Source organism: Empidonax traillii, unplaced genomic scaffold, assembly GCF_003031625.1.
Source record: "Empidonax traillii isolate 1590-97213 ecotype Southwest subspecies unplaced genomic scaffold, ASM303162v1 scaffold23:size2178997, whole genome shotgun sequence".
NCBI classification, from domain to species: Eukaryota; Metazoa; Chordata; class Aves; order Passeriformes; family Tyrannidae; genus Empidonax; species Empidonax traillii.
In genome coordinates, this window is record NW_020955216.1 from 343928 (window position 1) to 368475 (window position 24548).

A 24548-nucleotide genomic window follows, 5' to 3' on the forward strand; every position below is an offset into this window, starting at 1 on the left:
TAGGAAAGGATACTGGGTAAAAAATAATGCATTACTTTTAGAGACTTTATAATTAGGAAAATCACTTAAGCATGTGTATTTTTGCTACCTTCAGTGTTGTTACAGACAAGCTTAGAAATGAGTTTATGTTTAGGTGCTTTGCTGAGGGAGTAGGTACTTAGCTCAGAGCACTGAGTGTCACTTTGAATGATCAGAAGCAGTGTTTCTGCCTAAGAAATCAGATCCAGGCACAATATTTGATAGCCAGTTTATCCACTGATAATCATGTTTCTTCATCTCAAGAGGATGCTGCTATGTGTTGCTAATACTTTCTTCATTTGTGAAACAAAAAATGGGTTTTACAGAAACATAAAATAACCACCAGTGACTTTTCATATAAAAAATCATGTATACTATAATAATATATTAACTTTGTAAAATACTACAGTAACTTAAATAAACAGTGTGAACTAGTTTATCCCTTTTACTAAATGAATGTGAAACAATAGGACTTCTAAGGAAGAGGAAGCTATCTAAAATTTAGAGGAGAAAAAAATAATTTTATTACATAAAATGAAACTGAAGACCCACAGCCATTATTGTCTAGCAAGGAAACAGTAATCCCATTAAAGGCCTACATCCCTGTATAACTTCAAAGACTTTACTATTACATATTTCCATAGTGACAGTAGGTACTTCTCCTAGTAAACAATGCCTACAAAAACAATGTCAATAAACAAATAATTAGTAAACCTTGATGTTAAATTGCTGAACTTTGGTTTGAAATTATTATGTTAACAGATAGTGCTAATTTAATGGCACCTCCATAGTCAGCCTTTATTACTCATCATTGAAAAGGGCCTCAGTTGGAGTGCTGTGTCCAGTTGCCAGAACTATGGTAAAAAAAGAATAAAAGGAGCAGTTGCAGAGTATGCAGAGAGAAGAGAAAAGAAAGATCAGAGGCCTTGCAGTGCTAACCTGTAGATGGAAAGGAATTTATGTAATTTACTTAAGGTTAAAGTCATCAAAAACTGAGAAATGGAAAAAAAAATGTTCTTGTGTTCACTGAAGTGTTTCAAGAATGAGGTGAAATTATAATGGGGGATTTAAATTATAATATAATGATATATATGAATAACTTTTATGATCTGTTTAGACAAACTTCTGGTAGGAATAACAAAGGTATAGCTGATCCTACCTTGGAGCAGGAACATGGATTAGATGATCTCTTAAGGTGTCTTTGAGATCTTTTAGCCCTCGTTTCCTACAGCAATGAAGCTTGTGCCATCTGCTCCAGGGTCTATTCCAGTCAGGCCTCTCCACTAACTCTTGACCCTGTGGGTTAATGACACGGCAGTCTGAGGAAGGAACGAGTCTCAAAGACTCTGCAGTTCCAGTAACTTTCTTGCAAAGTGTAATGATGAACAGTGGAGGAAAACAGATAAGTGGTCCTACTGATGGGAGGAGGAAAAGGTGACTGTTCTGGAGAGCTGGAAGGTGTGAGCTGGGTCATGGAGCAGTGGGTGGAACACAGCTGGGAAGGAGCTGTGCTGGCTGTTCCCTCTGGGGCACCTCCAATTACAGGGATGAGTGAGTTGAGGTGCTACAAAGGGTTGAGGCAGGTGAGCAAGCTGGGGGCATTTCAGAGGGTAGCAGGAACATGGGAGTGAATTGGGAGGTTCCTGTGGTGAGGTCAGAGAGAAGAAAAACCCATTAGAAACTAGGTTTAATTACTTTCACTGCCCAAGAAACTAGTTTCTACTCAAGGAAAAGCAAAACCTCAGTAAAGCTAACCAACTGGCAATGCACTGATCTGATGCAGGACTGCGAGACTGTCACTTGCCTCCTTTTAGCAAAAGGTTAGTGTGTGTATCCAGGATCGAAGTGTTAACCACAGAGATGCTTTGTACAAAACCACACAGATTACCGGAAGTGATAAGCATTCTGGTTCTCTAAAAATACTAACTGCTACTCTTAGAGATACTTTTTTCCTTGTTCTCTATAGGATACTACCTTTTTTTGAAGTTTCCACCGCTGAATAGACTTCCATATGTTTAAAAATACATCAAATGATTAGCCCTACTCTGTTCTAAAATCGAAGGTGGGGAAAAAAATTAATATTGAGAATATGATGCTTCAGATATGTGCCCTATCCAGGACAAAAATAGTACCCTACTTAATCATAACATATATCTTTAAGTATTCAATAAGCCAGCCCCACTATGAGTTGGCAGTCATTGCCATGTGTATCACTCCTCATGAATACTTAAAGAAAAGGCTTAATAATCACTGCATAGCTACAAGGTGTGCAGGGAGAAATGATGTGCAAAGTTAAACTCCTGTAGTCGCCATCCTTTGACAATAAATAATTGATATTATCCATACTCGGGAGGATTCTTAAAGAGTGGGTTTGGTACATATTGCATTGCATCACTACAGTGGTGTATTTTTGAGAATCTGCCTTAAAACTTATCACAAAAACCTCTGAAGAGCAGACTTGGCAGATTCAACATAGCAATGTTACACAAAAAGAAGTGCTTTCCTGGTCATCAAAAGGAACGAGGAGGATACTGAGAACCATCTGGATAATCAATTAAACTGGCCAAGAAAATGCTTCAGTCATTCAAAAAAAATGGGAATAAGATAGCAAACACATATTTTAAATATTTTACAGAAAATAAACAAGTGTCTCTCCTCTGGCAAACCTCAGAATAGCTTCCGTAGATGAACAGGGTCCTAATCCAACAAAGTGTATGTAAGCACATCAGTAATTGCATTTGTTCCATCCAGTTTATGTGCTGAAAGTTACGTATGCATTTAGGGCACTGCTGGATGCAGAGCCCGGAGGAGGGGTTTGTTTTCAGCAGTCCATTAAAACCACGAGTGTGCCCCTGTGCTGGACGGTTCCGGCCTCTCTCGGAGAGGCCACTTTGCGTGTTTTTTTTTTTTTTTTATTATTTTTCAAACAGAATTACGAGTCCCTGTGGCAGACCCCGCGTGGCACCCGAGGCCCCGGCCCAGCGGATGCCGGTGTGTCCCAACACCCGCCCCCAGCGCCGAGCACGGGGCGGGCTGGCTGAGAGGGCTCCGGGTGACCCCGCGGGGACGCGGGTGAGAGGCGGCTCTGCCGCGGCTCGGGGGGCGGCCGGGATCCCGCGGGATCGCCGACCATTCCCGCAGCATTCCCGGGGGGCAGCGCGGCCTTTGTTCCCGGGCCGGGCGCGGGGCAGAGCGCGGCCCGCGCGTGCGCGGTGCCTGTCGGGAGCGCGCCTGGGGAGCGCGCTCGCGCGGAGGCGGCAGCGGCGGGATCGGGATCGCTCGGGCGCAGCCGGCGCGTGCCCGCGGCCGGGGGAGCGAGCGAGGGGCGGGAGCGAGCGCTGGGCTCGGGCCGCGCACGGAGCGTCTCGGCCGGAGCGGTGCAGGGAGTCGGCCCCGCACGGAGCCCGCGCCCATCGGGGGAGCCAAGGCCGCCTCAGCGGGTCCCGCCCTGCCCGGCGCACACAGGTGAGCGCGGCCCCACCGGGGAGCCCGAGCGGCCGAGGGGGCGACGGGAGCGGCTCTGCCCGGAGCGGCCCTTCGGCCCCCGCCACCCGCGGGAGAGGCCCCGGCGCGGCCGCGGGGCGGGCTCGGGACAAGGCCCCGGCGCGGCCTAAGCGCGGCCCCGGCGTGCGGAGCTGTGGCGGGGCCTGCAGGTCCGAGCGGGACCGGGCGGCGGCGGCGGCCCCGGGCCCTTCCGTCGGGCCATTGTGTGGGGCGGGGGCGGCGGCACGGCCCAGGCCCGCTCCGCCCGGCCCGGGCTGCCCCCTCGCTTTGTGGGCTCGGCCCCGCCGCGCTTTGTGCTCGGGCGGCGCGGCGGGGCCGGCGCGGCCCGGGGAGGCGGCCTGGCCACGGCGGGGCCACGGCGGGCCCGGGAGCGGGCTGGCTCGGGAAATGGGCCGCTCGCGGCCCCGCCGTGACATTCCCGGGAGCGCGGCTGGCTCTTACCTAATCCGGGTAGGGCGAGAGAGGGAGGGAGATTCTGGCTCGTCCCTCGGGTTCCCCTGCAGAATTAAACGCCTGGAGACCTTCGTTCTTTCCCCTTCTCCACGGTGGGAGACAACAGCGTTTGTAGTGAAAGGCAAAGCATTTTAAGTATTTATTCACCAAGTTTCTTTTTCTGGTGGTGAACTGGTGGCAATTCTTTTATAAGATCATGTTCATACAATATTTCTCTAATATTCTCTCTGCAGTCTCTATTTTAACCAATCTGGGTGAATGTTGCCTTTCCCCTGAAAGCAGTTTACTCATATGCTAAATAAATAAAGTGGTTTAATTTGTTTAACGTGGCAGATGAGTGTCTGTTAGGAAGCCCATAGCTAAACTGGACTAGGTCATGGAGGACATGGGATATTCCACGCAAAGGATGTAGTTTCAGTTGTCTCTTAGTCTCCCTCCCAATCTCGAGGTTAGCACGGTGCATTCCAGAGGGGGAGGGAAAATGGAAGGGGCTCTTCTCAACTCTGATTTATTCAAGCTGGTCTGCAAGAAGATTTGAGTTACTGGGATACAGGTAGACTAATACAGAGGCTTTTAGGATGAAGCTTGAATTTCTGGACTAGTCATTTGTTGCAGAAAAATAACTTTGGGGAGTATACCTAAAGCATTAGTTCTACTTTTATCATTTATTCTGTGCTGTAACATTGGTGTAAAAATTGAATGCAAGAAATTATAAGTATGTAATGTCAATGGAAACTGATGTTCTTAAATAGCCTTAGCCCTTCTCACAACAGTGAAAAATTATGTAGGAAAGGACAAGGATAAGGCTCATCCATCAGTAGTACAGTTTTAAAAATCTGTTGTGACCCAAGAATTCCGAAACTGATGAAACGATGGGCATTTTTGACCTGGAAGTGCACGTTGTGATGAAGTATCTTAACCATTCGTGTGTCATTATCTGTTGATAAGGTTTTAATGCCACAGTCTAATTAGACTGTACTGGAGGAGTTAGCTCAGAAATTCAGTGGCTCCAACTAAGTAGGTGCGAACTAAGGAAAGTAAATACTTTAAATAACACGAGTGCTTTTCATAGTTAGGTTTGAATAGAGTTGCTACTGTTTGCTTAGTGGGAATTGAGAAAGAAATCCTACTCTGATGTCAGACACCTGCCTCTAAGGTGGAAGAGGGGGGAGCATGAGTATGTTCATGTGAGAAGCAACTCTTTTTGGTCTCAAAATTCAAAGAAATCAAGTAGGACAGTTTTATGAACTCTGATCTTCAGATGAAACAGTCTGGAAGACTATGCATGCAACTGCTATGAGGAACATGATGTTCTTAATTTTGAGTTAGAATTGCTTTGCTCTATTTTCTGCTGTAATAGTGCTTGTGGCCTTGTAACTGTCAGCTTTAAGAGCTGGACTGAGTTTTGCCAAATAGATTATCAGCGTGTTTTTTGCTTTAGTGATCGTCTCATTTACGGGAGCCAACCAGAATGGTCAAGGTGAATCAATGGTATCTGTCATTCTGGACCCCTCTGAAGAACTCAGTCCTTCAGTTGTAGTGTGGGTGCCCAGTCTGCAGAAAGCCCAAGTGCAGAGCGTGTTTCCAGCTGCTGACTGCAGTTACCTGGATTCCTGGCTGGTGCTTCAGTGCTACCTGCTGCAGAAAGCAGCAGCAGTGAAGTGAGGATGCTGGCAGGCTCTGGTTCATCTCAGCCATCACGTGGTGCCTGAACCTTAGGATCCCCTCTCTGAAGTTTACGCTCTTAAGCATCATGAACATTGTAGATGCTGGAGGTTTTTTTTACTGGATCTTTTTGTTGTTGTCGATTTGGTTTTTGAAGGGAAGTCAGCATTAAGAAAAGTGAAAAGTAGTTTTTAGCAAGAGATACCCCATTTGACTTTAACAAAAATACAACAGCAATTAGATATCATTACCTCAGTAAAATGTTTTCTTTCATTAATAAGGAAATTTGTTGTAAGCAGTTTACTCTTTTTCAAAATATATGTTTTTTAAATGTTCAGTGTCACGATAAAAGTGCAATTTTAGTGTATGTCTTCTGTGTACAGTATCACAACATGGACTAGAAACTGATAGGCATAACTGCTTTGTTATCATGAGCTGTTACTTCAGATTTACCTGAGGTTTTCCTATTAGCACTTAACTGTATGTAGCAAAAATCTTCCTAAATCATTGACTTGGTTCAGTTTGATATCAAGCTATGATATGTTTAGCTGTTAAATGTACAAGGTAAGGAAGGAAGACAAAACCTGGCATTAATGCCCCATTAACTCTTTAAGTTTCATGCCACTATAGATAGATATTCCAATTCTGATCCTAGCTGCATACTGTGTTTCTGCAATGCTCAGGACAACTATTTTAAATATATGCCTGTGTGAGTGAATATATAAAATGGTGATGCTTTGTGTTATCACAGGAATAATGAGAGATTTGGTTACTAATTCCACAGTACTTTAATCAGATAAAGTGCTAGATAATTACAGCTAACCAAATGGTCCACTTCTGATTTTGACTTGTTTTTCTTTGTAGAAGCTGAATGCAAAAACTGAGGTTGGCTGTGTTTTCAGTGAGGAAGTAAAATATTATTTAAATGGTAAAGCCTGTATTTGTCCTATTGCATCTGGAAATGGATTTTGTAAAATTACCATGGATATATTCCAGGGAAACTGTTACAAAAAGACCAGCAAATTGCTCTACAGACGCAGTTGTTGACTATTCTTATTTGGTTTGACTTACCCAGAAACGCATTTGTATCTTTTGTTGTAACAGTTGATGACCTTGCTGAGAGCTGAAGAAAAACAGGGAGAGTGCAGTGATAACTTCTGCTGCTTAAAAAATTAGTCATCAGCTCCTTAAAAGTGAAACAGAAGTTCTTTGAACTGTGGTTTGTGTGGCTGGTGTGGTTTAACCCTGGCTGGCAACTAAGTATCACGCAGCCACTCTCACTTCCCCACCTGTGGGATCCAGGAGAGACATGAAAAAGTAAAAGTGGAAAAGACTTGTGGGTTGAGATGAAGACAGTTTAACAGGTAAAGGAAAAGCTGTGCACACAAGCAAAGCAAAACAAGGAATTCATTCACCGCTTTCTGTGGACAGGCCATGTCCAGGAAAGCAGGGCTCCATCACGGGTGATGGTTACTTGGGAACACGAACACCATCACTCCAAATGCCCTGCTCTTCCTCCTCCTTCCCCCCAACTCTGCATGCTGAGCGTGAGAACAGATGGTCTGGAACATCCCTTTGGTCAGCTGGGGTCACCTGTCCCGCCTGTGTCCCCTCCTGGTGTATGTGCACCCCCGGCCTCCCCTCTGCCCAGGCAGTGGGAGAAGCAGGAAAGGCCTTGAGGCTGTGCTAGCTCTGCTCAGCCACAGCAAAACCACCGCTGTGTTTATCAGCACTGCTTCAGCACAGAGCCAAAGCACAGCCCATTCCAGCCACTGCGAAGAATATTAACTCTGCTCCAACCAAAACCAAGCACAGTGGCACGAAGTCTTCAAGTTAAATATTTTAAGGTTCATTTCTACAGTTCTTGTAGATAGTATTAAATGGAGCAAGAAGTATTTTAGTCTTTGATGAAAGACCATAGTTGCTTTTTAAGGTCTTTTTTTTAATGCTGTCAAGGAAGAGCATTTAAAATGCCGTGCTTTTAAGAGTCACGTTCAAACATGTGGTCAGATGAAATATGTAAAAGGAAAACTATATATGAAGGAAAATTGTATGTTAAATTTTGCTCATGGAAGGATTGTGTAAAGGTTTTAGCTGCAGTAGGAGTATTTTGAAACAATTTACAGTTATACTAAAGGAGGGAAAGCTTAAAAATAAATTGCATTAAAATTGCTAGAACTGGTGTCTAGCTTAGAAATGTATGTGTGTTAAAAGACATAATTTTTTGTTTCTGTTTGCTCTGTATTACAGATCTTTCATGAGGGAAAGTTCTGTGTCTTCTGTATTTTGCAAGGGGCTGACAACTGAAATGTGAAGTTTCTGAGTTCTGTTTTGTAATTCTTAGTACACCTTGCTTCATGCCGAAATGTGATGTAGGGGTTAACAGCGGGTCTGTTCGCTCCCTGGAAGAGGAGATTGACTTGGGAAACTTCCGAGTGTGGCCTTGAAGTTAAGTAAGTTTTACATACAGGCTGATTGGGGAGCGAGGGTGGACTGTGAGCCAGTAGATTCAGTGTGTGAGAACCATAGCCTTGTCCTTGGGCATCTCCAGGTGTCTCCTGATTGCTGCAAGTGTATCAGTAATGATGAGTGGCCAATTAGGATGTTGCTGCTTGCTCGCTACTTGCTTGCTGCTTTTTGAAAATGATATAAAAGGAGCTGAGATTTTAATAAAGGAAGAAGCCTTTTCTTGTGTTGCCCTGAATCAGCCTTCTTGTGTGTTTTTTATTGGACCGTCAAGATAACGGCGACAGGTATTAGTTTGAAATGGGGTTTAAAAGTAATTTTTTCCTATGATTTTTCTAAAAGTCAGCATTATTTCTAAAATATGTGGTTACTTGCAGTTAATACATCAGTGTTAGGAAAGAAGAAATAATAGAAGATGTAGCACTGCACAAGCTGTGGCACATCCAGGGTACAGTTCTGCAGTAGCTAAAAACAGTTTCTGTTGGACTGCCAGTGTTAACTTGCAGTGTTGCTGCCACCAACGTGAATGGGGCAGTTTTGGTCCCAAGTTGAGTTGAAAACTCTCTGCCTACGAGGAATGGGCACCTGTTTGCTGGGTCACTGCCCAGAGCTGTGTGGTAACTAAGGTTCAGCTCTGCTGCAGGAGGGGTGGGAGCCCTCAGAAGCACTGCAGGTGAAGACTTGGGTTTTGGTGTCTTCCTGGTGTGCCAGTGCTCAGGTAGGTGTGCAAGACTGATCTTGTTGAATCCATTACCCTAAAAAAAAAGAAAACTAGTGGTACAAGGCAGGCAGCACAACCACTGGTGTTGGTGGCAGCCCTTTGTTGTAGAAGTGGTGTTACACTCTGACATGCTGTGTGTGTGTGCCTGGCACTGGGGAGCCTGTACCTGCTGGGGTATTCTTTGTGCTGTAGATAAACCATGTTCTTCCCTGTTTGTAATGGTATCTGAAAGCTCTTAAGAACTACTGTAACAGAGCACTTCTTAAAAGTGCTATTAAAATATTTAAGAACATTGAAAACATGTAATGTTGCTGCTTTCTTTTTGAAAGATAATGGCTGTAACTCCCTGTATCAGCTTAGGTAGTGCTTAATCCTGTCCTTAGTTCTGTAAAAATGGGTTCTGATTTTTTCTTTTTTTTTCTGAAACCTCACTACTTTTTGTCTTTTTTTTTTTTTTTTTACCAGATATTGCCCCTTTTTAGTGCATGAAGGCATTGACACAGTTGAGAGTTAATTTGTGTAGGGTTCTTCCCTCCGTGGCCGATATCTGTGTGATTACACAAGTACAGTGAGGATGTAATTTGGAGACTGGTTGCACAGGTGTGACTAGGGAATCATTTGGCTGGCAGATGTTGATGGTGTACTATAAAATTTGAGTCTGCCCTTGTGCTAGGTCAGGTATAATTATTAGAAAGGAAATTTCACAAATAAAAAATGGACATTCCTCTAAAACAGCAGCTGTAAAGCAGTAGTTTTAAGAGTACTTTTGTGCATATTAAAACCAGCTGTTGCCTTAAACAGTTTTATTTTAAGATCCGGTGTTCCATTTAGGCCCAAGTTGTTCCTTCATGCACCATCTTAGTTCTTCCATGGATACAGGTGCTTGTCTGCTACTGGAGTTGAGCGTGGGCAAAAAGTGTTTCATGAAGTTGTTCCTTAATGAGAATATGAGGGAGCAGGCCTAGGGTTGTCTGTGAAACTTTACATTTTTTATTTCCCAATTTTTGAATGCTTGATCTTCCGACCTATTGTATTTTGGTAATACCCCTGTAAAAGAAAAAGGCTAAAAAGCACTGAAGTTTACAGCTGTGCTTTAGATAGGGAGTCACTGCTGGGATTTGGTGTTCAGGATTCAGCACTGCAACATAGATTCAGGTTTTGATTTTTACTACGTAGTGGAGGAAAGGACAATATTTTACAGAGAAGGACATAGTGATAAGTCTTGAATTTAGAAAGTGCAGATAAAGAGAACGTGAAGTAGCAGAAAAATACATCTATGCTTGTCATTTCCAAACCTTTTATAATATCTTGTGGTTTAATTTCTGATACAGGCTCAGGCCTGACTTCAGAGTGATTATGGTTGAGTTTTAATTTTGTATGCCATGAAGCATTTTTCAAGCAATGCAGATAAGTGAAATAGTGAGTGCATTTTGCTTGGCATTTGAGATGTACCTGATCAGAATTTAATGGCAATAAAAGAATATGTACTTCTCTTGCCTAAGAGCTTTTTTTCTGCTGAATTTGAATCACTTGCTTGAGAATCTGGGTACTTGGAGCTTCACAAAGAAAGCTGAGGGAATTTTTTTGTAATACGAGGATCCTTCTTAAGAAAGGTTACTTTATTTACCTTTCATAAAATCAGGATGCCTTCATATTAGATACTATAGAAGTAGTGAGAAGGTTGTTGCCATGTCTCCTTAATTTGTCTCTTTGATGTACAAAATACTGGAGTGAATAGAGGGCAGTTGTCCATATGTGAGCAGGAGGTTGAAAGTAAACAGTGATTGAAGTCTGATGATTGTTGACTATAAAAACTGAGATGTTAAATAATTTAACACTTAGTGTGTAATGATATTTAATTATTACTAACCTGAAGTAAATTCGAATAGGGTCTCACCAGGTTAATTTAGTATCCTTATCAAGTCATTTCATTCCCTTTGCATTAACATCTGAGGCTCACAGCTACTTGTGGTAGTTTAAAACCTGTAAGAAGCAGGGAAGTGCTTGCCCGTGGTGACTCAGAAGCTTATGACAGAGCAGGAACTAACCCCAGGTCTCCCCTGCCACAGACTTCTGCTCTAGTACCACTAATCATGGGTTTGGTTGGGGTTTTTTTGAGGTTTCAAGGAATGCTCAGTCTTTTCATGTAACACATGCTCTGTGCCGTCAGCAGTTCCACCCATTCCTGCTCACTCTGCTCAGGTTGGACACTTGCTGGGAGAGTTCTCTTATTTGGGAGATGAAGCTGCACTTTAAACCTGATGAGAAGCTATAGAACTCTTGTTCTCTGCAGCAGAGTGACCAGTCTTGGCTACAGCCAAGTTTGAGAATTTGAGTGATGTTGTAATAATGATTTTTAAAAAATATTTATTATTGTGGTAGTTGAATTCTTGTTCCACAGTGTTACAGAAACAGTTGATTCAGAGCGGACAAGTGGGTAAAACAAAGTCAAATAAAATAAAACAGTCTTGATTTCAGTGGAGGCACATGTGCTTCAAAGAATGGATGCTAGAAACACAAGAGATACAGAAGGTGGGAGTTCAAAGAAGTGAAGTACCAAAAAGAGTGGAACCATCAAAATGGGAAAATCTCACTGTAATTTTGTACTTTTTAAATTAAAGTTACAGTGTAAATAATTTCAGTGTTTTCTATTTTCTGCCTGTGGCCCATCTTAGATTTCCACAGCTCTCCTTTTGAATTAGTAGCATACTTGGAAAATCTTACTTCCAAATTCAGAAATGTCCATTTTAAAAATACAGACTTGATCCTTTACATTTAAAATGTTGTATTTTATTCTCTTTGTCGTGTGTATCTATAATAAAATAAATGCCTTATCTTTATTGGACGTCCTTCAGAATATTCTTTCTTCTGAAGATAAAATGGATTTAAGAAAAACCCAGACTTTTAAGAACCCTCACTCAGAATGACTGGAGATCCTTTGTATGTTAGTACTAGAGGTTCTAAAAAAATTCATAATTCCTGAGGAGTTAAAAGTTAGGCCTCCAGTGTCACTAGGCTGTGTTTTACAATGCTGGGTGTATTTATGTTGGATTCCATATCTGACTTGCCTTGGGGCACCAAGGTCTGTTCTCTGGAGTAAATACCTCTGTTCTCCAGGCCCTCCCCTTCGTATTTGCCCTCTGGAGTTTAGATTGCCATTCCTTACAAGGCTTCACTGTCACCAGGGCTGCTCACAGGAATACAGAATAAATGATCACAGGAATAAATGATTATTTAAAATGGAAATATATATGAACCTCAGCAATGAACAACGTGGCAGGATCTTCATAAAAATAGTCAGTGTACATCATCCTGTCCTGACTTCCTACAAGTGGCTTTTTGTGTCATGGTCAGGCACTTCTGTAGGCCAGTCTCTCTTTGCAGGTCTCCTTGGTCAGGTGTGGTTATTTTGATGGTCTTGCTCCCCAGTACTGTTAAGTTATGAGGGAAAATATTGAGCATGAATTTGAATTGGAATAGTTATCACAGAAAGACTCTGTAAGTGAAGACACATCAAAGTACAGGTACTGGGTTTAGTTGAGCCTTGCTGAATTAAGGTAGGTGCTTCCATGCCACACCCTCTTCCCTGTGTGTGCCACAGACACAGGAATGGTGATGCAATATTGCATGGCAGTTACAGCATGCAGTGGAGAATATAGGCTTTGCAAAATCAGACTGAGGAGAGAAATACAGCCCCCAAAGTGTCACACTTGGTAGGATTCGGTGTGAATGTTTACAGAGGGGTTTGGGTTTGGGGTTTTTTTCCTTTTTTTCTTATTAATTCTATTAGTGGGATTGTATACAGAGCCCATCTATGCTGCCTTGTAGAACAATTAGGTGCTTCCTGTTTAGATACTTCTGAATGGCAATATGTGTTAGATCATGAAAAATAACTTGCTTTTGGTTTCTTTTTTCTGGTGCTGTTACTGATTCACTTTGTAGCTGATCCTCCTGTATGCCTCTTACTTTTTATTGCAGCATTGTATGTCTAGAACTTCTTAAAAGGTAACTGTCTCTGTTTGTAGAAATTACTTGGCTGAATTACTGTTGGAAGATGATCCTGATGCAGCTCAATTCAATGTGCTCTTTTCACAGTGAAAGGAAACTAGGTATTACTAAAAAATAAAATAAAAACTGTTTTCCCTCTTGTGTATTGTTTGCATAGAGATACCTCTATTTTCATATGAAGTTTTCCTTTATTTTCTTAGGTTCTGTGGTTTCTGCCATCTTGATTTTGAGACCTGTACTCCTGCTTTATCTCAGTGAGCTGTCCCGTGCCCAGGCGATGGCAGCTGCGGGCAGGCATGTTCATTTGGTACCCGAGAAGGTTGTGTGGGACAGCTCCAGCTTTGAGTGCATCCCGGGGTTTTTGGTGCTGCAGGTCCGTGTGCGGGATGCTGCAGATGCAGGTGTCCTGTGTCAGGGAGGCTCTGGCATTGGCTGACTGGCAGTAGGGACACAGAGCAGGGACACAGGGAAAGCAGGAAAGAGAGGGCTTTTGTCACAGGTACAGTGCAAGAGTGCGTAGGATACAGCCTTGAGCGGTGTTTCTTTATCCCCCATCTTCACACCTCTGTAGGATGTGGGGTTTGGCAGTGCCACAGCAAGATAAGTTATTGTCTTGTTTTTAAAAACAAAACCGAAAAATATGGTGAAGTCCAGTTTGGAAGTGGTCCATGTCTTTTTAATGCAAGTGCTTAGTTTTGATTTGTATTTAAAGAATAGGGTTTTCTCTGTATTTCTTTTTAACCATGTATACTTTCATTAGCTACTTTGAGGCTTAACTTCCTTTTATTATAATAGATTACCAAATATCAATTGTGTGTGATATTGTTGCTTGTACCAGTTTATTTAATGTATTACTGAATTTTCTTTTTCTCACAGTGGCATTTGATAAATTGGTTTTAGTGTAGCTTGAATTTTCAGGAATTTCCTTGATAGTTCCCCCAGCTTTTGCTTTCTGTCCTGTTTCCTTTCCTTCCAAGTTCAGAAGACAATAGACATGAATGTCCTATTTTACTTTATAAAGCAAAATTGTTGATGGTCTGAATTTCCAAAGAAACCTGCTTTCTTATTTAATGCTACATATAACTCTAAGACCTGTGAGGGCTTGGCTGTTCTCCAGTTATACAGTACAGAGGGAGTGATACAAACTCAGGTTTTGGCCATTGAAGAGACATTTCTAGTTTTCATCCTGAATGAAATTTGAGGTTTTATCAGATAGTTGTATTTTCTGGAAACTTTGTTCCTCAGCTTGTCTTTGTTTGCAAGGCTGGAGCACCACAGCAGTGTAGTCTCCAGGATTCCATGCTAAGTGGGATGTTGAAGCTCTGTTTGGCTACAGGTTGTTCACTTTTTATAATTGGTGGGCTTCTTTGTGGCATTTAAAAATTAACACTTCAGTCATAGTTGTTGTTTGCTAATGTGATTTTTATGTGGTTCTTACATATCTTCTGTAGGACACTGTTCCTTCTTAATTATACATTACAAAGTTGTTGGAAAGAAAATCTTTAATAGCTTGGGGAAAAACACCTCCTGGGTTGATGTTCAATATTCTGGCGTATCTGTAGAGGAGAAATAGTGTTAGTGATGAAGCAGTAGTCAAACAGCACTAGCCAACCTCAGGGGTTTGTGTTGGATTAGAAACAGGTCACTGCCATTTGGTGGGTGTAATCATACTGTTTGTGTTTACACAGTGCTGTTTGTATCTGCATCTGCCACATGATCTGTGTTGAATTTGGAGAGGATCTGGATTGTCCACCAGCCGTGACTCCATTGGTGACCGCAGTGTGTACAGGGCAGCACTCGTGATAAGCATCAGAAACTCTGAGCCTTGAGGGCTGGTGGCACACTGCAGGGATAGCCATGAAGACAATAACTGATGCCATGATTACATGAATCCACTGGGATTTCCTTTCCTGGTGATTGGAAAGCGGGGTTGGTAGGGTGAGGTGTAGGGGAAAAAGGTACCTATGATTTCAGACAGACTGGGTCACTGTGAGGCAGTGGGAAATGCTGAAATTGTGGATGGAAAGGAGATAAACTGGACAGATGACATTTTCATCTTGAGACTTTTTGTAAATTTTGTAATTTTATTTTGATCTTATTTTTTAATATTGTGTTACATTGGATTGATCTAGCTTTTGCTTATTATACAGAAAAAGAGAAAGCCCTGAGGTGTCTGAAATAAATAGCATAGTTAAGGGCACTAAAGAAAACAGTGTCTGGAAGGGTTGAAAAAATTCATAATTCATTATTCTGTTATATAGTTGATTAATAATTTATGTCCTGAACTGTCTTGTAAAAGTGTTGAAGTAGGCCAGGAGGCACAGGGGCCGTGTCTGAGCAGGGATGCACCACATCAGTGTCCAGGGGGTCAGAGCTGCAGGAGCAGGCCCGTGTTTGGTGCTGACCGTGCCAGGCCCCTGGGATCTGACATCTCCTGAGAGTTGTAGGAGAGAAACTGATGGACTTCAACATGGAAAAACCTTGGGCCCTAAAATGTCTTGTAAGTTAAATAGAAATTAAAGATACTAACTTATTTTAAAATATTTGCAAGCCTTTCTCTGATACAATCTGTGCATAATACACTGGATGTGTTCTGACTGCTGTAGTGAGGTTTAGGTGGTGGTGAGGACAATGTATATTATTTTCAACAGAGCTTGCTAAAACTTCTTTCCCTTCTGTTTTGCTGTATGTTGACAATTATGAGTGCAAGAGGAAACAGAGGAAAGGTAGATTCCTTGGACAATTACTTTCAGAAATAGTATGTATGTGTAGTAGAAGAGCTGGCTTTTCCATTGTGCTAAAGATGATGCCCTCAGCAGTAATGGCACAAAACTATGGTATCCAAAGGCTTTTTTATATAGAGTTAACCTAATGCTACTTAAATCTTAAGTTCTTATTTAAACCTGTTTCATGAGTATTTAGAATAGTTAATTAGCTTTTGAGTTTTGGCATTCTTGCTTGTATGGCATCTTGAAAAAAAGTAACCTGTCAGTGTTTTTCACAACTTTGAACACTGTCCTGTTTTCATTTCCAGTGCTCTATAAACAGAGTATTGTGTTTTAAAAAGTATCATTTTCAAAAATGATTGTACAGTTAAAAAACTTGAAAGATTTTCTATTTGTTGGTGGCTGTAATGCATTAGGAGTGCATTTTGAATGGAAGTCTCTGAATACAGTTAGTTCTGAAATGTAATAGAAAAAATATTTTATCCATCACATATAGGCATTTGTGATAAACCATTTTATCTGTCCTTGTATCGTGCTCAGGTGTGATGAGAGATTTTTTCCCCCTTCCAGCCATCAAGATGACTATACAGAACTTTAGTGCGCTGTTTTTTTGTTCCAAAACTAATATTCAGTTACCCTCTCAAAAGCAAATTAAAGTGTTAAACTCAAGTCTAGTCTTGATTGGGTGAAGAGGTGAGAGAAGATACGATATCTGAGAGAAGTGGATGGTGTTATGTTGGAATTGTCAGAGGTGCCCTGTATTCCAGTGAAGTGCAGGAGATGTGATTTCTAGAATGTGTCTGGAGGTGACACCTTGGAAAGGTGAGAACCAGAAAGGGTATCAGTGTAGGCCTGGATACGGTGTTCATTCCCTGGCATGTCAAGTACAGCATCGTTGTGAACTTCACTTGAAACTGCTTTCCGTCAAAAGCTCAAGCAGAGCTTTTCAAGCAGTGGATTGGTTGTGTCTTTTCATTGTCCTGGTGTTTCTGTTACCTGCCCGGGGCTCCAAAGGCTCTCTCCCCTCAGGCATTGTACACCCTGCTGCAGTGGAGCAGATCAAGTGCAGCATTAGCTGTCCAAGGCCCCAGGGGTTGCTTTGGGGACAACTCTGTGCTGCAGGACAGAGCCCGGGGTTTGTTCCAGGCACTGCAGAACACGCTCTTAGTCTCTCAGAAGCTGTTTCTGTGCAGTTTTTCTTCAGCTTTTCTGTTCTGCTTGGAAACTTTCTTGACTCTTGGTGTGATGATGGATATTGGATGTTTGGGGGTGAGGCTGAAGGAAAGCTTCTATCGAATTGGTAGTTTTTGTTTATGGTAATTGGGCATTATTGGCATGTATTCAGGTCCTGATACAAGTCTTCCTTGAACAGGACTTGGATTTCAAACAGTAAGAAAGCGTTTTTAAAGATAATTTTCTTTACTCTGATACTGTAGCCTTACTTTTGTGACCAAAACAAATTATTACTGTATGTTCTTCTGTTGCATCCACTGAAAGTTGTACTTCCATGATCTTATCATCATTACATCAGTATTCCATGAAGTCTAAGGTCTTCTGAGCCCATGTGTGCGTCATGCAAGGAGGTTGACTTGGTTTTCAACTCCTTTATCCTTAAACTGTTCTAATTTTTTCAAGAGTCCGTGTGAATATTTAAATATGCTGCATTGTCCTAGTTTAATTTTTTTCCTTGAGATTATTATGCTTTTGCTTATTGAATAATCTTTATAAAAATGGAGAAAATTCCTGTTGAATAGAACTTTATAGATCCATAGTAGGAAATGCTCATCTGAGGAGTATCCTTGAAACAGCAGAAAGTGAAGTTCATGTATTAAAAGGGTTTTGAGCGGAACTCTAGCTTTTTAAGAATTTTTTAGGGAGGATGATGAGCTCTGTCGGCATGGAGCAGAGGGCTGTTGGTCAGGTCCCGACCGCGCAGAGGGAGCTCCGTGCACGGCCGTGGGGACAGGGTGGGGAACACACGCGGTGCTGGGGCAGAGGCGGTGCCGCTCGGGAGGAGCCGGTCCCTGTGGGCTGTGCCGGGTCCCTGTGGGCTGTGCCGGGGCTCTGATGGGGCAGAGGCGGTGCCGCTCGGGAGGAGCCGTTCCCTGTGGTCTGTGCCGGTCCCGTTGGCGGGGCCGGGGCGGGGCCGGGGCGGGCGCGGCCCGGCGGGGCCGGGAGAAGCTCGGGGAAACCATTTTGGGGCCGGGCCGTCGATGGGGCCGGCGGGGCTGGGGGCGGTGAGTGCCGTGCGCGGCGCGGGGCCCGCCGGGGCCCAGGGGCGTTCAGAGGGGGCCCGGCCCGGCCCGCGCCCCCAGCGCGGCTGCGCTGCCCCCACACGCCGTGAGCTGCCCCCACACGCCATGAGCTGCCCCGCGCCACATGACGGGCAGAGCCGCCTCCAGCGGGCCGTGTTCCTGGAAGGGCGTCTGGTCTGCGTGTCTGCCGGGGACTAAAGCCTGCAAGGGGAAAGGTAGCGGCGTTGCGCTGAGTTATCGCAGCATTGAAAGCTGGGGTTTAGGAGCTGTGAAGTCGCGCACCTCGGGAAGTCTCGATAGCCTGTGCATGTCACCTTCTGCACAACACTGGCGGGAATACTTGATTATCAACTGGCCAGTGCGTTCTGATGTCATGAAGGACAATTCTTGCTTTACAATTAGGAAATCTTAAAATACATTTTCCCTTTTTCACTCGTGGTTAGATTTTTTCCGAATGCGCGCAATGTTTTGAATCATTTGAGTTAAAGGAACTAATAGTCTTGAAAATGACGCCTAATATACCTTAGTTTATCACTGTTGCTTAGAGACTTATTCCCAGTGTGTGCAAGTATAGATAACGTAATAGCAAATATTGCATGTAGGGACTAAGGGGTTTGTAACTGAAAATATCTTTAAACTTTATTTCTGGTTCTGTTATTGTTTTTCCTTGGTTTGTAAACAAGTCACTTGGTTTTCATCGTTCGGTGGCTTAAATGTTAGAAGTTTTACTTGTGATTAACTTGTAGTTTTCAAGATAGCCATAAAAAATTAACTTCTGACTTTTCTGTCATTATGTATTATTCATCTTTGTGTTAACAAGAGTGATGAAAATGCAGGCTCTGGGCAGGTTTAGGCTTGGCAAATTACAGTTTAAAACTTCTTCTTTGCATGCTGATCATTTCAGTGGTCTGGTTCACATGTTCCTGCTCATTTTCATCCGTGCTCGTGTGAGGTGCTCGGTTGTGGAAGGTGTGTGTGAAGGCTGGTCACTGTGTGTGATAACACACAGTTCTGTTCTCCAGTGCTTCCGTAGCTTAGAAAGCTCAAGTGGGAAGTGCATCTGTGCGTAAGGTCTTTTGCAAAGTTTGTAGGTTGCTTAATTTAACTGTTGCATGGGCTCTGAGCGGTGTAATTAAAGACACCCGAGCTCACCCAGCTCGTCAGACTGCCCAGGGAACTGGTTTGACACAGTGGTTTTCACCAGCGTTATCTGCGGGTTGCTGGGGATCCCTGGATCAGGACATACAGGGTCAGGCAAGATCCAGCACACACAACCTTCTGAAATGTGTGTGTTACAGTATTTGAAGGGAAGCACTTCCAGAATTTTACATGTGAATATTCTTGTGCTTCCCAGGCGAACAGCGTGATCTGAGTTGGCTCTCCCGTGTACAGTCACTCCCACGCGTCGTTTGTTCCAGAGCAGTGCAGGGTCACGAGCTCCCACCCGCGGGTGCTGGGGAAGCAACAGCACTGTCAGCTGCCAGAGGCCTTGCTCTTCAAATCCCTTCACTGGGGCAGCATCACTTCCCCAGAACACATTCTTGATTTGTCACAGACATCCTAAACTTTTTCATCTGAGCTGGAATGCCTCACAGTAGGAAAATGCAGCCAGAAGATGCAAACATTGTTGCCATATCTCTGTCGTATCAGTTAAGGTCCAGCACTAAAAACCCTGTGTGGATTTTTTTCCTGAAGATGGTAATTGGGTATTTCTAGACCACCAAGCCTGAGATGAAGGAATAGAATTTGAAGAGTTGAGAACATGCTGTTATTGGGCTTGTGAGACTCATAAAATCAGTGACTGAATATCCAGTCTTAGACACTCATGTTCTTCTAGCTCTGGACTGAGGAGAAGTGCTTCTGTAGAGGAATTCGGAATTGCCTGTCTATGATTACTTTTTGGATGTCAAGGGATAAGTAGTTTTGCAAGCTGGAATCTCTTAGTTCCTCTGCTTTGTGCCGTGAACAGTGCATGTCTTGCGAAAGCACGCACAGTATGCTGCTCTGAGCTATCTGGTCCAAGTGTGAGTAAGTTTGTGGGTGAAATGATGCTAAATATGGGAAGCTTGCCTATTGCCTAATATTCCCATGTCAAATAGCAAGGAGATTAAAGATGAGGTTTATTTTGAGAGCTTTATACGTACGTGACAGATACAGAGCTAATGTACTCGTAGAGAGGCACTTGGGGTGGCTGAGAATTGTACTGTGGAACAGAGGCCAACTTTGGGTAGTGCTTTGCTTAACTGTCCTTAACCTACAAAGGTAATGTTTATTTTTTCAGAACTGTGCTTATTTTCTTGGGTAGCACTAGTAATTCCTCTTGCACAAGGAGGAGAGTTAGGGGGTGCAAAAAGTGTAGCATCCGTAACATGTTAATAAATACGGTACTTCTACCACATCTGTGGAATGCTCAAGCAGGCTGTTTGGTCACACAGCTGTCAGACCTTTGTCACCTTTGTGTGGGGACAGTGGAAAGAAAAACTTCAGTGGGAGCTCCACTCAATGTAAGACTTCATTAACAGGGCCTTTTCAAGGGACTGCAAACGTTTGAATTACATGGTAAAATTAACTCTCAGATTTAATCTTTCTAATTTCTTGTCTTATTTGGGAAATTCAAGAAAACAATTGCTTTGTTTTTCTTTTCCAATATCCTCACAAATGGTTTAGTTCAGGAAGCTGAAGAAGTGGATGTGCTTTACAAGCTGTGGGCCCAGTAACAGAGTAATGAAAACGAAGAGTCACTGTCCTATCCTGTGAGAAAAGCAGGCTGGCAGTTGTCTGAGCTATGTTTTTCCTTGCTACTGTTTTTCGACTTTTTTTAAAAAGAGTTGTACAGTAAATATGATTCCTGAGAAGGTCATGTCCAGAAGATCTTTTTTTTGTCCTTAAAAATTTCCAGTTTCTCATACACAACATCTTAAAAACCAACCTTAGAATTGTTTCATAGTGCTCCAAATTGTTACACACGAGTGATCTGGGGGAAGCATTTCGTAAGTGCAGTATTAAAAAACCCAACAATAGCAAACTTCTTATTTTTAGCATGTCTTTACTCATTTCCCTTGCAGCTTCCAGTAGGTAAATTCCACTGCAGACCACTTAGTAGAACTTCTTCGCCTGTTAAATTTCCATGTCGTGCACGTGTCTGCATCAAACGTGCACAATGATCTGCACGTAACATATCCATGGAGTACAGTTTGCATTACGTAGGGGTTTTTTGCTTTCATTTCTATCTTTTCTCTTGAAGCTTCTTTGTAAATGAAGAAATCCTGAAGGTGGTCAAATATTAATTCTTCTCTCTCTTCTGTTGCAGACATGAGCCGTCAGACTGCCACAGCACTCCCCACGGGTACCTCCAAGTGCACGCCATCACAGAGGGTGCCCGCGCTGACGGGCACCACAGCCTCCAACAATGACTTGGCCAGTCTCTTTGAGTGTCCTGTGTGCTTTGACTATGTGCTGCCACCCATCCTACAGTGTCAGAGTGGTCACCTGGTTTGTAGCAACTGTCGCCCCAAACTTACGTGCTGTCCAACCTGCCGAGGCCCGCTGGGCTCCATCCGTAACCTGGCTATGGAGAAAGTTGCCAACTCTGTACTATTCCCATGTAAATACGCCTCTTCGGGATGCGAGATAACTTTGCCACACACGGAAAAAGCAGACCACGAGGAGCTGTGTGAGTTTAGGCCTTATTCCTGTCCCTGTCCCGGTGCTTCATGTAAATGGCAAGGCTCCCTGGATGCCGTGATGCCACACCTGATGCATCAACATAAGTCAATTACAACACTGCAGGGAGAAGATATAGTGTTCCTGGCTACGGACATTAATCTTCCTGGTGCTGTTGACTGGGTTATGATGCAGTCTTGTTTTGGCTTCCATTTCATGTTAGTGTTGGAGAAACAGGAGAAATACGATGGCCACCAGCAGTTCTTTGCAATTGTACAGCTGATAGGAACACGCAAGCAAGCAGAAAACTTTGCTTATCGACTCGAGCTAAACGGGCATAGGCGGCGATTGACTTGGGAAGCAACTCCTCGGTCCATCCATGAGGGAATTGCAACAGCCATTATGAATAGTGACTGCCTAGTGTTTGACACCAGCATTGCACAGCTCTTTGCAGAAAACGGCAATTTAGGCATCAACGTAACTATATCCATGTGCTGAAACGGCAATCAAACCTCTTCAGGCCAGTGTTTAAACAGTTGCATTTAATTTAGCAGAAACTAGGGTAACCATCTTTGACTGTCAGACAAATTATTTGGTAGATGGAGGGTAGACATAAATGAAGGTAAATAAAAGGAAAGGCTGTTAAATTACAGGAAGCAGTTGCATGTAGTAACTAATATATTTAAAATAAGTCAACAGTAAACCACTGAAAATATATATACACCCAAAATGGGCATCTTTTGTATTAAGAATTGATTCTACAGGAAATGTTGTAAAATAATTCTAAAAACTTGTTTGTAGATTGATTGTACTGTTGAAAAGGATACTGTTTCGTGTTTTTGTTTGTGTTTTTTTCCTCCCCCTTTGACTGACAAGCCATGTTGAGCGGTCTGGTCTCTGGCCGCTGCTTCCCCTCCTTCTCCCACCCCCTCTTTGTAAGTCACTACATAGTATTGCTGCTGTTTGTGTATATTTTTTGTGTATTTGCTAATTTTTAACTTCTAGTTTTTCATTAAATAAATAAATATGACTTTCTTTTCTGTAATTCAGGTTTTTCTCTTTTTTGTATCTTTTTAAAATTAATTACAGGTGTCATCTTTTGATATGCATAATTGCTATGGTAAAACTTATATTTCTGTATGTTTGGTAAATTTTGTCTCTTTCCAGTAGTCAATTCATTGGTGATACTGTTCTTAATTGAGCTATTTGTGAATGTACTGAACTCGAAAGGAGTGCTTATGTTCAAAGATGTGTCAGGAAAGACAGCTCCTTTAAAAACAGGTCTAGATGTTGTTGTACTTTGAGTTATCTTCTAACAAAAATGAACAATTATTAAAAATTTTCCAAATTAAAAAAATAATAATTCACATTTCAAATTTTGAGATGCTTAGACACTTGATTGCATCGTTGTATTTGTTGGTTTGCAGTACAAAGAAGGCATTGTATTACACAGCATTTGTAATTATAAAAGCAGACCACTTGTTTTAAAAAAAAAAAAAAAGGCAGTCAGTGAGATGTTTTCAGTCTCTTTATATTTGTCATTAAAAGAATACCTGGCAAATTAAAAAAACACAGCCAGCTTCTGCTTTTTGCTTTAGCTCAAAGTTTGACACATTGATGCTCTTGCTCAGTTTCTTGTTTTCATGTCTTTTGGTTGTTACTAAAGCAACTGTCTGGAAGTGACTTTTGTATATCATTATGGCGACATGATACACGTGACAGTGCAGATAAATCTCTTGCAGGTGTTTCAGCAGCTCTAAAGGCTCTGGAAGGATGTTGGGCTTTTTGCAGACTGCCTGTAGGTGAAAACCTTAACCGTGAGTGTGGCATTTGTGTTACACAACAGAGACAGGCAGAAAAGGGGAAAAGCTGCTTCATCTCGAGCTGTTTGAAAGAAATCTTTGTCAAACCTAGTCCAGCAGATGTCTCTTGTGGAGGTAATCTGGCTATCAACTACTTTTGTAACACATTAAAATACAGTTTATTTACTGTGCACTGTCTTAACTTTCTTATGAGAAGTTGATCTGTTAAGACAACTCATTATTTTGATGCATGAAGAGGTAAGTAGTTCCACAGGTAAGGAACATAAAATCCATTGGATTGGATTATTAAAATACTACAGAAATAGTTGGCTTCATGCAGTAAAAGTTTCACTCTTAAAATTTGATACTTAGGCTGTTTGACCTGTGCACAGATGTAATTTAAAAGATGTACTGATACCTTGTGACAGTAGATAAGTGCTTCCAAAAGTCTTGCAATCTAGCTTTTTTTTTTTTCCTTTTGAATATCCAACTGTTTGCAGTTTTCTAAATTCAGTGATTATTCTCAACTAATTAAGCTTGTCGCTTTTACCTCTGTTTTGTCTTCTGGTCTTTGACAGACTTTTGGCTAAATACTTCAGATCTTTTAGAGGAGTCCCCGTCTCCCCTGCTCCCTGGTGCCTGGCTGGACTGTCCTGCCAACTGAGCTGCCTCCAGCTCTGGTTTTGTGAAGGGAAGGCAGGGGAGAACCCGGGTGTTCCTCCAGCCTGACACGTGCCCTGAGGCCGGGGCTCTGCAGGCACAGGGGTGTCAGGCTGGGCTCTATCTGCAGGGGGTCAGCTCAGGCCGTGTCCCCAGGAGAGCTGGGAGCACCTTGTGCTGATGTGCAGCGAGTTTATCTAGGCTGGGATGGGTGAAGGTCAGGACTCTACTTCTGAAGGGGACTTCAAGAATGGCATTTGCAGTGAGCTCCAGGAGCTGACTGGGGTGGTCAGACAGGTTGGTTCGTGTCTCACAGATGACAAATGCTATAGCATAACTACTGGATGCTGACTTACTGTAATGTAAAATAGTACCATTTGGTGTTTAAATCTGTATAAAATGCTCAATGTCCATCATCGGATGGAATGATTAAAGCAATTACACTTAGGCCCAGATCCTCAAAAGTATCAGAAGCCTAACTTGGTGGATCTCCTCTAAAGAGTGTGAGGATCTGGTAAGTCAACTACACTGTTATATATGAAAAAACATACTAGAAATCTGTACAGTTTACTACCTTATCTAAAATAAATGGTGTATTAAAGCCTGA

The 24548-nt window shown here is 42.6% G+C and overlaps 1 protein-coding gene across 3 annotated transcripts; it reads left to right on the top strand.

The window, feature by feature from the left end:
• The first annotated feature begins 3330 nt into the window (after positions 1–3330).
• Positions 3331–24548, top strand: SIAH1 (siah E3 ubiquitin protein ligase 1). Of its 3 annotated transcripts, none has more exons than XM_027902829.1 (2): positions 3331–3483; positions 21127–24548. In XM_027902829.1, exon 2 carries the CDS (start codon positions 21129–21131, stop codon positions 21975–21977), a length of 849 nt encoding a protein of 282 aa, XP_027758630.1. In that variant the 5' UTR covers positions 3331–3483; positions 21127–21128; the 3' UTR covers positions 21978–24548. The 3 variants fall into 3 exon arrangements, with proteins under 3 accessions (XP_027758630.1, XP_027758622.1, XP_027758640.1); XM_027902821.1 differs by lacking the exon at positions 3331–3483 and adding an exon at positions 17861–18031; XM_027902839.1 differs by lacking the exon at positions 3331–3483 and adding an exon at positions 18747–18887.

Bases quoted from the DNA above. Each gene is read 5' to 3' on its own strand.
- SIAH1 (XM_027902821.1), top strand. From the start codon at position 17,941: ATGACGGGCAGAGCCGCCTCCAGCGGGCCGTGTTCCTGGAAGGGCGTC. The intron at 18,032-21,126 runs GTAGCGGCGTTG...CTTCTGTTGCAG, and splicing joins TAAAGCCTGCAAGGGGAAAG to ACATGAGCCGTCAGACTGCC.